The sequence below is a fragment of the Caenorhabditis briggsae genome (assembly GCF_000004555.2).
Source record: "Caenorhabditis briggsae complete genome, chrIV, whole genome shotgun sequence".
NCBI lineage: Eukaryota > Metazoa > Nematoda > Chromadorea > Rhabditida > Rhabditidae > Caenorhabditis > Caenorhabditis briggsae.
The window spans coordinates 1,688,931-1,703,177 of NC_013487.2; the positions used below are offsets into that span (position 1 = coordinate 1,688,931).

At 37.7% G+C, this 14,247-nt stretch overlaps 2 protein-coding genes across 2 annotated transcripts; both read left to right on the forward strand.

Annotated features, from left to right (window-relative positions):
* Nucleotides 1-415: 415 nt before the first annotated feature.
* Nucleotides 416-5,328, forward strand: CBG13855 (the record flags this gene model as incomplete). Its single annotated transcript, XM_045244847.1, has 18 exons — nt 416-628; nt 677-925; nt 974-1,216; nt 1,263-1,631; nt 1,696-1,859; nt 1,900-1,975; nt 2,021-2,221; nt 2,271-2,343; nt 2,466-2,587; nt 2,634-2,882; nt 2,930-3,292; nt 3,380-3,996; nt 4,041-4,187; nt 4,235-4,384; nt 4,456-4,602; nt 4,649-4,822; nt 4,871-4,991; nt 5,038-5,328. The coding sequence occupies 18 exons, from the start codon at nt 416-418 to the stop codon at nt 5,326-5,328; spliced, it is 3,969 nt and encodes a 1,322-aa protein (XP_045095276.1).
* A 350-nt stretch (nt 5,329-5,678) lies between these two features.
* On the forward strand, nt 5,679-12,502 carry CBG13856 (the record flags this gene model as incomplete). The annotated part of the gene is given in 19 exon segments (XM_045244848.1): nt 5,679-5,885; nt 5,936-6,083; nt 6,188-6,315; nt 6,362-6,610; nt 6,651-7,007; nt 7,166-7,253; nt 7,351-7,538; nt 7,584-7,784; nt 7,834-7,984; nt 8,044-8,165; nt 8,244-8,492; nt 9,283-9,711; nt 9,764-10,966; nt 11,052-11,140; nt 11,160-11,325; nt 11,600-11,775; nt 11,822-11,995; nt 12,044-12,164; nt 12,212-12,502. The coding sequence occupies 19 exon segments, from the start codon at nt 5,679-5,681 to the stop codon at nt 12,500-12,502; spliced, it is 4,737 nt and encodes a 1,578-aa protein (XP_045095277.1).
* Between the last annotated feature and the right edge of the window lie 1,745 nt (nt 12,503-14,247).

A 14,247-nucleotide genomic window follows, 5' to 3' on the forward strand; every position in this document is an offset into this window, starting at 1 on the left:
TGTGGTGGATTCTGGAATACTGTATCTTGTCTATGAACAGAGGTACAGAGCAAAAGGAGCAAAAAAAGCAGGCCCGCCCCGGGCCTGCCGGGCCTTGCGAGAAAAGCCACTTTATGGTCTGTAACTTTGTTCATAGATAAGATACAGTATTCCAAATAATACCGTTTTGTAGTACTCGTGGAGCTCTATCATATCTGATTTAGTTGGTTCGAAAATATAGATTCTGAAAGAAACTATGGCAGAGCCCGCGAAGGCCCGGCAAAGGCCCGGATTACTCTCTCATCGTTCTTCTGTTGGTTGTGTTCTTTTTTCTTTTGAATATAATTTTGTCTATTTTCTTACCCGTTTCATTGTTTCATCGACTTTTCCCGTTTCATTGTCTCATCGACTTTTAAGATTAATTTAGTTGTTCCAGATGAATAGTAAAAGTAACAAATCACACAATGGTACCGAATTTCGATTCTATAAACCGAAAGAAGGCACACCACCATTGACGACGTCTTCAAATATATTGGGACCGGAGAAACGCGAAGAACTAAACGCTACATTGTTTTATCTGGATTCCACCGATATCCAAAAATTTAATGCAGATAATATGGAAGATTTAACATGTTTGGATAGATTTGTAGTAAGTGAAATGTTCATTTTTTAAACAATTTAAAAAACAATTCTTAAGGAAAACGTCAATCCTGACAAGAAATTCTACCTGCGCCACCTTCCGGTTCTGAGAAGTATGACTAACAAGGAGCCACGTTTTTTCTTGAAAGAAGTCGACGAAATAGTTTTACTTCTTTTGAGAAGATCATCGAATTCCAAAGAAGTAATATCAGCTTATTCTCCGGATGAAATCGTCCCTGAAACCATATCCCTCACTGAAGTCGAAAAAATGTTTGATGATTGTTTTCTGGATAAAAGTATGGTTATGGTAAGCCTAACAGAATATTGTTTTGCAGTTCTATGAGTAAAGTTTCAGGTAACACCTGACACTGAATATTCTCTACACAGTGACTGCCGCCTGGGGTACATTGAACAACTGTATTTCATGGATCGTCGAGAAAAACCATTCGTTTATCCAGCGCTAGCAGTTTATAAAATCTTCAACGAATGCGTTCTTGGACTAAATTGGACAACGAATACTTGCAAACTTCACGTTAACTGTAATGAGAACCGCAGGAAAAAAGTCATCGAGCTCATGAATAAGTATACAGGTTCATCGGTGAGTTTTGGTTTTTCAAAAGTAGGAACAACGAAAATTTTTTTAGATGAACCTGATTCCGTTGGAAATAGTAGACAGGGAAATTGTAAAATTGAAGGCAGAAGAATGTTTTTTTGGTCAACAAATAATATCCAGCAAGAAGTGGAACAACCTCTTAAAAGGGTTCAGGAACCATGAAATGTTTTCTACCAATCTCTACAAAACAGGCATCGATAATTTTCATCTTCCAACGAACGGACCGTTAGCAGAACTGCATAGTGCTCCAATACAAGGAATGAGGCTTTCACTTCTGGTAGGATGGATAATCCAGTTCATTGGACCCATTGACAAAGACAACGAACTTCTTGCAAATGTATTGGTTTCCAATTTGGAATTTGCAATCGAAAAGGATATTGAGAAGACTGTTGCGTTCATGGTTAGTTGTAACTTTGAGAAGTTTGAATGAAGTTTTCTAAGAATCTTAACATTGTACTTTGCAGAAAGATGAAGTGGTTGTTCGTGGAAAAGAAGGAACCAGAAAGCTGTTCAAGCCTTACGGAGCACAGGAAGATAATCAGTCAAGTGAGCGTTTCCTAATGATTCTTTTTAGAATAAAATCATTTTTAGAGTACGAAAAAATGGCAGAGAAGGCAAGACTCCGAAAGTTAGCAGTTCAGCAGAAGAAGAAGTAAAGAAAACTTTAGAGCCCTGGATAGTCAGTGGAAAGATTTATCTGATGAACCAATCGAGTATTCAGGATCCACGAGTACAGAAGAAATTGTGAGTTAAAAGAAAAGTTCTTATCTTCAATAAACATTTTTCTAGTGCCGTTCAATAGTTACCATCAAAGGACACAGATATGGTAGCAACTACTCATTGCTGAAAAATGGCCCAAGAGAAGAAAATCCACAAAAATTCTTTTTCATAGATATCGATGAATGGCAAAAGTTGATCGATATGGAGAGTATGATGGGTTTCGAATGGACAAAAGATGAAAAGTATCTGGAAGATCTCGAAAGTTTTGTGGTAGATTTGAAGGGACATAAGACCAATTAATATTTTTGATTATTTTCAGAAGATGACTGGAATTAAGAAATTTGTTCTTCGTCGTTTACAAGAGGAAAGATCAGATTCGGGAAGATTTTCCAGCTAGAAGAAGCAGTGGAGGTTGCGAGAATTTGTTTGGAATTGGAAGGAGCTGATCCGAACATGTATGATGAGAAGTTCTAAAAGTACTAAAATTAAAAAAAACAATCGATTTGTCTTTTAGGAATTCTCGACGCACTTGAGGCCGAGAAAAAAAGCTTGAACAAGCATGTTCGTAGATCACGCTCTATGCATGAGATCGAAGCAATGTACAATATACATAGGATTGACAAGAGTAACATTACAGTAAGTCATATATATCTTTGCGTCATACAAGCATGAACTATTGCAGGTGATTCCTGACTACGTAGAGAAATTGAGCGACACTTATTCGAACGAAAAAATTTGTTTGCCAATTATGACGATCGGTAGAAACGGAGAAGATTTGCTGAACATGGCTGAATCAGCACTCTACATTTTCGAAGAAGTGATATGCGGTGTTAATTGGATGAAAGCGATCAGAGAGAACGGTATCGACACTTATCGAGATTTCCGACAACTATTCGAGGCGATTTTGAAGCCTTTATTCTGCGAATGGGAGGTATGTGTGATTGTGCGATAATCTGACCATCCATTAATTTGTTTCAGGCATGCTACGTAGCCAAAAGTTGGCATGTCGAGTGCTTCCTCATACTAAAAACCCACAAGATATTCGAAAATCAAGATCGAGCTAACATTTTCTTTGTATTCACAGATTTTTCTTCTCCGGTTCCGACGTCCTATTTCAATGATCAATGTGAAGCTTTTGGTTTGCCACCGATGCCGGGAAATTTGCCAGACGCGATGCTCTGGGACGAAGCAAGAACACTTTTAAAGGTTGTGTGGGCGTGTCAGTACTTTCCTCGTCAAGAAAGATCAAAGAAACAAGGAGATACAGCAATGCAACGAGGAGTTATCATGAATGCAATGTTCTCAAGATTGCCTCAGGAAGCGAAACTTCATAATCATTTGGTAAGATTTGAAAATACACTTTTTCCCAGAACTCTTGGTCGTGACGATTTCGATCTCCTTGTTTAAAACTAAATCTTGAATTTTCAGGCAAATCTGATAACACACTGGTCGGAACCTCTTGAATCTGCCAGAGAAACAATTTCACATGAACCAACTAAACCAGGACGGATGCAAAGCCAACAAACAATAGACGAGGAAGCCAGGAGAGAACTAGACCGTGCCCTTGTAATGCAGAAGATGAAACAGAAGAAAGAGAAGAAGAATGCAAAAGCTGTTGATGCTCCTAACGCTTTGGAAAATTCTGGGGCACAGTCTAAGGATACAACTGTTGAATCTTCCAATTCTTCTCAACAAATCTCCAATAAGTCAGAAGACGTTCCTAAACCCTCAACTAATGAAGGTCCAGTTTCGAGTACGTCCGCAATCTCTAAAGCATCTTCACGATCTTCGTCGACGTCGACTTCGGAACAATGTTCCTCTCGAATACTTGTACCAGAAGATGAGGAGGCTGTGGAGAAGAAGACATTTGAGGATCAAGCGAAGAAAATGGTAAAGATGCAGAATCAAATCAAAGAGCTCAAGGAACAAATGAAACTGTTATCTGAAGAAAATGAGACACTGAAAGGTACGATTGAAGAAAGGAAGGAAGAAGACAGTAATAAATTGAGGAAGGCAGAGAAGGAATTGGAGAAGGAGAAAGAGAAGTTAGTTTGCAAGATAGAAGTTTGAAACGAATCCTTTTTTCTAGAACTGCCAGCCTAGAACAAGCGATCAAAGACTGGAAAGTTAGTTTGGAATTCATGGAGAAGAATTTGATTGAGGCTGGAGAGAAACGAGATGCAGCTAACGAGAAGTTAAGGAAAGCAGATGAAGAGTTGAGAGAGCAAACTGCAAAGTAAGTATTACAGGAAACAGACAGATCCTAAGACTTGTTAATTTCAGATCCAGAGAGTTAGAACTTCAGTTGAGAGAAGCAAACAAGGCTTTGGCGACGATGAATAAGGAGAAAGATATAGCAGTAGAAAGAGTAGTGAGGGAATGGACAGAACGATGGAATGTGGAACGTTATCAAGTCCAATTGGCACAGAATCGGTGAGTTTTTGGTAGATTGCGATTCAATCCAATGTAATACCTATTTTAATACTTCATCCTTTTGATTCCAGAACAGAAGAAGCCGAAAGCAAAGTCCGCCATCTCATGAAAGAGAAAGTGAAGCTTCTCGAAAAGAATCCTCAAGATGAATCGAACTTTCCAGCTCATGTAGCAACGTACAATAAAGATATTAGGAAGCTGAGACAGTTGTTGAAAGAGTAAGTTTATTATCTTCAAGAAAGTTGAAAATATAACATTGTCCAGAAAGGAAGATCTCATTCCACACCTTCAAAAAAGGATTCAAGATCTCTCCAATCAACCAGGCCCGTTTCCGCAAACTTCTGAGGATCCGAATAGCTATTTAGAGAGGATTCAGAACATGTTAGAAGTTATAAATAGAGACGATTCAGTTGAAGAGAAAAGAGTGAGAATCTCACGGTGAGAAGTTTTCCTGAAATTTCTAGAAGATGAAATATCATTTTTTAGTCTTCTCACGAACACGGATTCGGCTGAAACAAGACAAATCTCCGTCCTCGAGGAAGATCTTTTTGATGCTTCAGTAACGATGTATCGAGATACATTGAACTATAATATATTCAAAGTCCAGGTACAGCACCTTTCATATTTCTAATTCTGGAACTCTTTTTTTTCAGCAGACGCAAAGCATTGATGGTTGTCAACCGATTCCTTGCTATCCGGATCTTTCTCAGAGATTCTTGGATGCTGAAAATAAGGAAAGAACGAAGGCGATGTTCGGAGAAGGAGACTGTGCAATTTGTTTTGAAAAAATTGAGGATCTTGAAGAAAAAAGGACCTGTCCTAATGAAATATGCGGCCTCAAATATCATGCAAATTGTATTTTGAAGTCTATTGAAACTAGGTCTCTGTGTCCGTACTGTAAGACTCCTTATTTTAATGCTGATGACTTCCCAGTTTTGTCTTAATGATATCTAACATTATTCTTTTTGTGTTCTCACTGGTTCAATAAATATCCGTTTTTTCAGTTTTTTGTTAGACCTCAACTTAAGTGTTTTTAGCCAAATGAAAAATTTGTCCTCGTCTTGTTGAAACCTATTTTTCCACTGCAACACCGATGTCTCTCCGACCCCTATCAGCATTTTTATGTATCTTTTTCTTTTCAATCACTCTATGCCTCTTTCTCTGCGTATCTTTCTTGACCATCAGAATGCAAACTCGCTCTATCTCTCACAGATTTCTTCCGTCAGTTTGGTTCTTTTTTCTTTTGAATTTCATTGTTTCTCCTCGTGTTTCAAACCTAATGTAATTGTTTCAGATGAATCGAAAGAGCAACAAAAAACACAATGATATTCAATTTCAATTTCTTGAATTGAAAGAATCATCATTGACAACGTCATCAGATTTACTCGAAAGGAATGGAGGCGATGAACTAGACAGTACAATGTTTTATCTGGATTCAATCGATATGAAAAGATATAAAGGAGGTAGCATCGGAGATTTAACATGTTTGGATAGATTTGTAGTAAGTGGAATCTTTCTTTATTCTTACTTATTTCAAAACCAATCATCTAGAAAAACGTCAACCCTTACAAGAAATTCTACCTGCGCCAACTGCCGATTCTGATAAGTATGACTAACAAAGAGCCACGTTTTTTCTTAGAAGAAGTCATTGAAATGATTGCAGTTCTATTGAGAAAATCATCGAATTCCGAAGGACTTGGTGAGTATTTCTGAAAATTTTCGAAAACTTCAGAAGTGGTTATAGACTTGCTGATGCCTGTTGCGCTTCTGATTCTAGAATAATCAAACACTAAAATAGTTCAGAAATACTCGGAAAGTATGAAGATGAAGTGTTGGCTAGTTCCCCGAATGAAACCCTCCCCAGAGTTGTGACTCTCACTGAAGTCAACAAACTTTTTGAAGATTTTGATATCGATAAGGGATTGGTTACGGTAAGTGTGTAACAGGATATTCAAAGTTCTATGAATAAAGTTTCAGATAACACCCGACGTTGTATATTCTAAAATCACTGACTGCCGCCAGGGATACATTGAACAACTACAGTTTTTTGATTGCCTAGGAGGACGATTCGTTTATCCAACACAAGCAATTTACATTATCTTCAACGAATGCGTTCTTGGACTAAATTGGACAACAAACACTTGTAATAAGCACCTCAATTGTATGGAGAAATGCAGAAAAAAAGTTATGGAGTTTATGAATAAGTATACAAGCTCTTCTGTAAGTGCTGAGTACTCAATAATAGATAAAGTTTAACGTTTTTTAGATGAACCTGATTCCATTGGAAACAGTTTTGATGGAAATTAAAGAATTAAAGGAAGAAGAATGTTATTTTCATCAACAAGTCGATATCAACGATGTGTTAAATCTTGGGGTCACCAACGGTTATAATCCATTGGATTTCTACAAAAGAATCATCAATCTTTTCCATCTTCCGAAGAACGGACCTTTAACAGAATTGCATTGTGCTCCGATACAGGGAATAACACTTTCATTTATGCTCGGATGGATAATCCAGTTTATTGGACCTATTGACAAAGACAACGAACTTCTTGCAAATCTATTGGTTTCCAATATGGAATTTGCGATTGAAAAGGATATTGAGAAGACCGTTGTGTTTATGGTCCGTACTCTATGTGGCTATTGTGCCGCTTCAAATATATATTTTGGTTTTTCTACGGACTTACCAGACTCCTTTAAAGTCTACGACTTTATTTAAATTTTCGAGTTTTAAGGCTCTCGAAACTGTTCCGTTCTGCATTAACAAATTACATTTTCCAGATAAACGAGGTGGTTGTTCGGGGAAAAGAAGGGACCAGAAGAATATTCAAGCCCTACGGAGCACAGGAAGAAACTCACGTTCAATCGAGTAAGAATTTTCTCATGACTTTTGTAGTTTTATGTGGGGTTTTATTATAGTGTTTACAGTGATTAAAACGGTAATTATGGTGTGAAGTAATTTTCAGAGTACGAAAAAATGGCCGAGAAAGCAAGACTCCGAAAACTGGCTGTCCAGCAGAAGAAGAACAAAAAAGGAGGCAAACAGAACCCAGTGACAGAAATTGATGAAGTCCATGGAGCTCAGGATAGTCAGTGGAAGGATTTATCCGATGAACCAATTGAATTTAAGGAATTCAAGAGTACAGAAGATATTGTAAGTGAGAAAAAAGTTTGTTGTGTTCCATAAACAATTTTCTAGCGCCTTTCAACAGTTATCGTCAAAGGACACAGATATGGTAGCAACTACTCATTGCTGAAGAATGGCCCAAGAAAAGAAAATCCACAAAAATTCTTTTTCATAGATATCGATGAATGGCAAAAGTTGATCGATATGGAGAGTATGATGGGTTTCGAATGGGCAAAAGATGAAGACTATCTGGAAAACCTCGACAGTTTTGTGGTAGGCTCAAAGGCACATAAAAACGATTGATAGTTTTTATTCTTTTCAGCAGATGACTGGCATTAAGACATTCGTTATTCGTCGTTTACAGGAGGATTACAAGAGCGCAGAGGATTCTGGACGATTTTTCCAATTCGAAGAAGCGGTGGAGATCGCTAGCATCTCTTTGATATTGAAAGGGGATGATCCAAATAAGCATGGTGAAAATTTCTGAAATCCAAAAATGATTTTTAAAAAAACCGATCAATTTGACTTATAGGAATGCTCGAATTTCTTAAAGCCGATCTACAAGGCTTAAACAAACATGTTCGTAGATCACGCTCAAAGGATGGGATGGAAGCTTTGTTCCTAATAAATGGGATTGAAAAGAGTAGCATTACAGTAAGTCAACTCTACCTTTGCGGTATATTCATTGTTTTAACAAAAGAATCTTAAATCTACAGACATGAACCATTTCAGTTGATTCCTGATTTCGTGGAGAAATTGAGCCAAATTCATGCTAAAGAAAACATCTATACCCCAATTACAACTATCGGTAGAAAAGGAGAAGATTTGATGAACATGGGTGAATCAGCTCTATACATTTTCAAAAATTTGATATGTGGTGTTGATTGGTTAGCGGCGGTTATGACAAACGGCATCGACGCTTATGAAGACTTCCAACAAACATTCGAGAACACTTTGAAGCCTTTATTCTGTGAATGGGAGGTACGTGCCTTTCTGAAACAATCTGAAAGGGTGACCCCAACCGAAAAAATTCATTGCATTGAAATGTTTTTAAAGTTATCTATCTTCCCAATATTATTGCGAACAAATTCAAAAAAAATATCCTGAATAAGGTTTCAATTGGATTACAATAGGGTTTGGCTGCGGGGCGAAAAGGGCCGATCCCCGCCCCACAAGGCAAATCTTTTATGCGTAACTGCGCGTCGGCAATTTTCAAACTTGATTTTCTCTACTCCTAGGAGGTTTTAGGACTTGAAACTTTTTTTTAGTATACTTGAAATTATGCGGAATTTCATATTTCAAACATTTTCTACATTTTCAAAAAAAGTTTTTCAAACTCGGAAACTTGAGCCCACCGAAAATCTAGGCAAATTTTGAAACTTCCCAAAACTTTTCCGAAAACACATTTTTTAAAGAAAATGTTTGAAATATAAAATTCCACATAATTATATGTATAATACAAAAAAGTTTCAAGTCCTAAAACCTCCTAGGAGTGGAGAAAATCAAGTTTGAAAATTGCCGATTTCACACTGAAAATGGGATTTTTGGCTCTGAAACTGAAATTTCAGCACTTCAAAGGTCTCGTAAGCAGACTTTGAAAACAAATTTATAGGTTTTCGACGATGCTCTTTCGATCTATGTAGGTGGTTTCTGCTTCCTATTACCTTCAATTAAGGTTCACTTGTAAGAAAATAGATAATTTTTAAAACACTTTGATGCAATCAAAGTTTTTGGTCGGAGTCCCCCTTTAATATACACTAACTCATTTCAGACGTCCTACGTTGCCAGAGACTGGCATGATGAGGTCATCACCAAGCTAAAGAGCCACAAAATATTCGAAAACCAACCTCGAGCCGATCTCAACTTTTTCGAAGGCTTTTCCAAGGGTTCTCTGGTTCCAATGTCTTATTTCAGTGATCAATGTGAAGCCAACGGTTTGCCGCCGATGCCGCGGATGCTTTTGTCAGACGAGATGTTAGTCGACGAAGCAAAAGTGCTTATGATGATTGTATGGGCGTGTCAGTTTTATCCTGATCGACAAAGATCAAGAGAACAGGGAGACAGAGCAATGCAACGAGGAGTTATCATGAATGCAATGTCCGCAAGATTGCCACAGGAAGCGAAACTACATAATCATTTGGTAAGGTTTGAGAAGACTCTTTTTCTCTTTCCTAAAACTCTTGAATCGTCAGCCGCTGGCGTCGACCGCATAGCTCTGCTATGCATGACATATTAATTCTGAAAAATTCCAGGAAAATCTGATAACACACTGGTCGGAACCAGGACGGATGCAAAGTCAACGAACAGCGGACGAGAACATCGAAATGTTGAAAGAAATGTTCCTCAACGCACCGAGGCTTTTCCATTCGACAATGTCTGCAGAAGAATCTGCGAAAACTTCCGATTCTTTATTTGAGAATCTTAAGAGTAGTGGTGGAAGAGCTTTGAAGGCATTTGAATCTCAAAAAGGGTCATTGGAGAAGAGGAACAATGCACAAGAACCGAACAAGGGGGTCAAGGACAATTCAAAAAAACAATTTTCCAAGATGTCAAAAGACGTTCCTGAAAACTCAACAAGTGAAGGTCCAGGTTCAACTACGCCTCGGCAAAGAAAGTCAAAGACGACCACAATATCTAAACAATCTTCACGATCCTCATCGACGTCCACGTCGGAAGCATGTTCTTCTCAAACACTTGTTCCAGAAGGCCTTGAGAAAAACCACGGATTATTGGACGAGAAGACTATGGATAGGAATAAGAAACAGAGAAAGGAGAAAAAGAATGCAAGAGGTGATGAGGCTCCTGACGCTTCAGCAGAGTCTAGAGCAGAATCTAAGGATGCACCTGCTCAACTTTCGGATCCTTCTCAATCTGTACTTGAAAATGCTAAGAGTAGTTCTGGAAAGATTCCGAAGCAATCGAAACACCGCGAAGGATCATTGGATAAGACAGAAAAGGCAAAAGGACCGGATAAAGAAGTTGAAGCTAACTCCAAAAAAACATTTTCCAAGCAATCGAAAGGCATTCCTGAATCCTCAAAAAATGAAGCTCCAGGTTCAAGTACGTCTCTTCAAGAGAAATCGAAGACATCAGCAATATCTAAAGAATCTTCACGATCTCCATCGACGTCCATTTCGGAACCATGTTCCTCTCAAAGCACCTTTCCAGAAGGTGAAATTCTGAAGAAAATTCGCGGCGGTTTTGATGGGGAGACTATGATGAAGAAGAAATTTCCTATTCTAGACAATAGTGAATACAGAGTCGTCGGCAATAATTTCATGGAAAAGATAGAGCATCAAATAAAAGGGCTAATGGACCAAGTAAAACAGCTATCTGAAGAAAATGAGACACTGAAAAGTTCGATAGAAGAAAGGAAGGAAGAAGACAGTAATGAATTGAAAAAGGCGAGGAAGGAATTGGAAAAGGAGAAAGAGAAGTGGGTTTGCAAGATTAAAGTTTAAAAATAATTCGTATTTTTCTAGAACTGCCAGCCTAGAACAAGCGATCAAAGACTGGAAAGTTAGTTTGGAATTCATGGAGAAGGATTTGATTGAGGCTGGAGAGCAACGAGATGTAGCTAATGAGAAGTTGAGGAAAGCTGATGAAGAGTTGAGAGATCAAACTGCAAAGTGAGTATCAGAGAAACAGCTGGACCCCTAGACCAGTTAATTTCAGGTCCCGAAACTTGGAACAGCAGTTGAAAGAAGCAAACAAGGCTTTGACGACAATGAATAAGGAGAAGGATAGGGCTGTAGAGAGAGTAGTAAGGGAATGGACAGAACGATGGAATGTAGAGCGTCATCAAGTTCAATTGGCGCAGAATCGGTGAGTATCTGTTTTTGGAATGTTCTTTAGGGACACTAGTTACCGGTAGCAAGTAGCTTGTCTGTCAAATGTCGGAGAATAATTATGTTTGAAATTTAAATTTCAGTGGGAATTACACAAAGAAATTTAGAATTTCAGAGATCTAAAAATTACTCAAATGAACTAAATAAATTAAATAAATACAATTTGTACATCTTGACGGATTTTACTTTTTGATTCAAACAGAAATTAGCCGAGTTATGCCTGTGAGTGATCAGTCCGAGTCGCTTGAAAAGTATAACTTCGATTCCAGGACAGCTGAAGCTGAAAGCAAAGTACGCCAACTGATGAAGGAGAAAGTGAAGCTTCTCGAAAAGAATCCTCAAGATGGATCAAACCTTCCAGCTCATGTGGCAACGTATAAGGAAGATATTAAGAAGCTGAGACAGTTATTGAAAAAGTAAGTTCATTGTTTCAAAGACAGTTTAGGAAATAACATTCTTTAGAAAGGAAGACCTCATTCCACACCTTCAAAAAAGGATTCAAGAGCTCTCCAACCAACCAGGCCCGTCTTCCCAAATCTCCGAGGATTCCAATGGCTACCTAGAGAGATTGCAAAACATGCTGGAAATTATAAATAGGGACGATTCAATTGAAGAGAAAAGAGTGAGAATCTCGCGGTGAGAAATTCCCTCGAAACTTTCATAAATCAAAATATCTTTTTTTAGGCTCCTCACCAACACGGATTCTGCAGAAACCAGAAGTCTCTGCGTTCTGGAAGAAGATCTGTTCGATTCTTCGGTGACCATGTATCGAGACACATTGAACTATAATATCTACAAGGTTCAGGTACAGTAAACTTTCTGTTTCTGATTCAGAAATATTCCTATTTTCAGCAAACACAAAGGGCAGAAGACTGTCAACCGATTCCTTGCTATCCGGATCTTTCTCAGAGATTCTTGGATGCTGAAAATAAGGAAAGAACGAAGGCGATGTTCGGAGAAGGAGACTGTGCAATTTGTTATGAAAAGATCGATGATCATGAAGAGAAAAGGACCTGTCCTAATGAAATATGCAGCCTCAACTATCATGAAAATTGTATTTTGAAGTCTATTGAAACTAGGTCTCTGTGTCCGTACTGTAAGACTCCTTATTTTAATGCTGAAGATTTCCCTGTTTTGTCTTGAATTTCCACTTTTATGTTGTGTTTTACAAATGTGGTTCAATAAACTCGTTATTTATTGAATGTGACGAAATTAGAAATAAATTCAGATACAGGTGCGATTAATCCCGTCCACTTATCATATTTCAGAATAGGCTGAAAATCAGTCAAACGAGATTCTTTTCACATTTTTCAAACCTTTACTGTATTCGCCCACTTTTTTACTCTTATCTGAAACTGCTAGATATGTACATTGCTGGCATGATGTGATTGATGTATCCGTAGTTTCTGGTGTTCCTTATCTTTTCAGGAACGAAGAGTCTACGCGAGAAAGAGGACAGACAAAACGTATGGCTAATCAGTACAGAATGGTTGTAAGTGAAAGCTCTAAATTGATCATTAATTGGTTCAAATAGAAAGTTGGTATCTTTTACCAGTACTGAGAATAGACGGTGTGAGTGTGGAAGAAGTGAAACGTTACTAATTGTTAGTCGAGAGCCAGAACATCAACAAGGCGTACCAGATATGAAAGACAGTTTAGCGATTGATAATCGTTTTATTTTGAGCGTTTATTTGAGTAAAAATTTCGAAAACAACGACTTTATTGAATCACTTTTGTAGTAACACAATAGAAACACTTAAAGCTAGATTTAAGACAAAACTGGGAAGTCATCAACATTAAAATAATGAGTTTTGCAGCAGGCTTGTTCGAAAAAACAAATTCGGAAAATCGAGTTCTCGAATTTTTTCTCGACTTTTTTTTTCGGAAAATCGAGTTCTCGAATTTTTTCTCGACTTTTTTTTCCGGAAAATCGAGTTCTCGAATTTTCTCGAATTTCAATTAGTCAAAAATTACCAGTTTATTTGACAAAAACAACAAAAACAACAAAAAGCACAAAAATGAAATGGAAAACAATAAATTTGTGCCGGAGTCTTTCTGCTCGTTGAAGAATCGGTTGCAAATATTACACTTTTTCCTTCCATCCGCCAGATTTGTCAATACCGCTGAATATTTTCCCATGTTTAGTCTGAAAATTTCGTTAAATTCAGACAAAGTTACTCACTGCAAAACCAACAATTTTAAGAAAAACTTTTGATGACCTAAAGTCTGAAAAAAACCAAGTGTTTTCAGTGAGAGAAGGTAAAAAATCACTGAAAAATAAAAGAAGTCTATTAAGAACAGTATAAACCGAAAAAAATGTTGAAAAAGTAATGAAAACCCTGATTAAAGTATGTTTTCATTCAAAAAAAATTAATTTAAAAAAATTCCCCTTAAATCGACCCCGTAAATCGACACCGATTGCGGGTCTCGCCGCGCTTGGGTTACTGTTGCACCCGTTTCAACTATACAAAGTAGAGATTTCCTCTTCACTTTGAACGCAGCATGATTATTTCGAGAAAAAAATTTTCCGAATATTTTTCGGAAAATTTTCCGACGGAAAAAAATTTCCGAAAAAAAATTCGGAAAATTTTCCGTCGGAAAAAATTTTCGGAAAAAATTTTCCGAAAAAAAATTCGGAAAATCGGAAAAATCAAGAACTCGATTTTCCGATTCCGACCAAGCCTGTTTTGCAGTATGGGCATAAAGCCTTTGTTTCGATAGATTTTAAGATACACTTCCCGTGATATCTGAGAGCGCATATTTCATTTGGACATGTCCTTTCTTCATCGTGCTCCTCGATTTTTTCAAAACAAATTGCACATTCTCCTTCTCCAAACATCGGCTTCATCTTTCCCATCTTTTCAGCATCCACGAACCTCTCCGAAAGA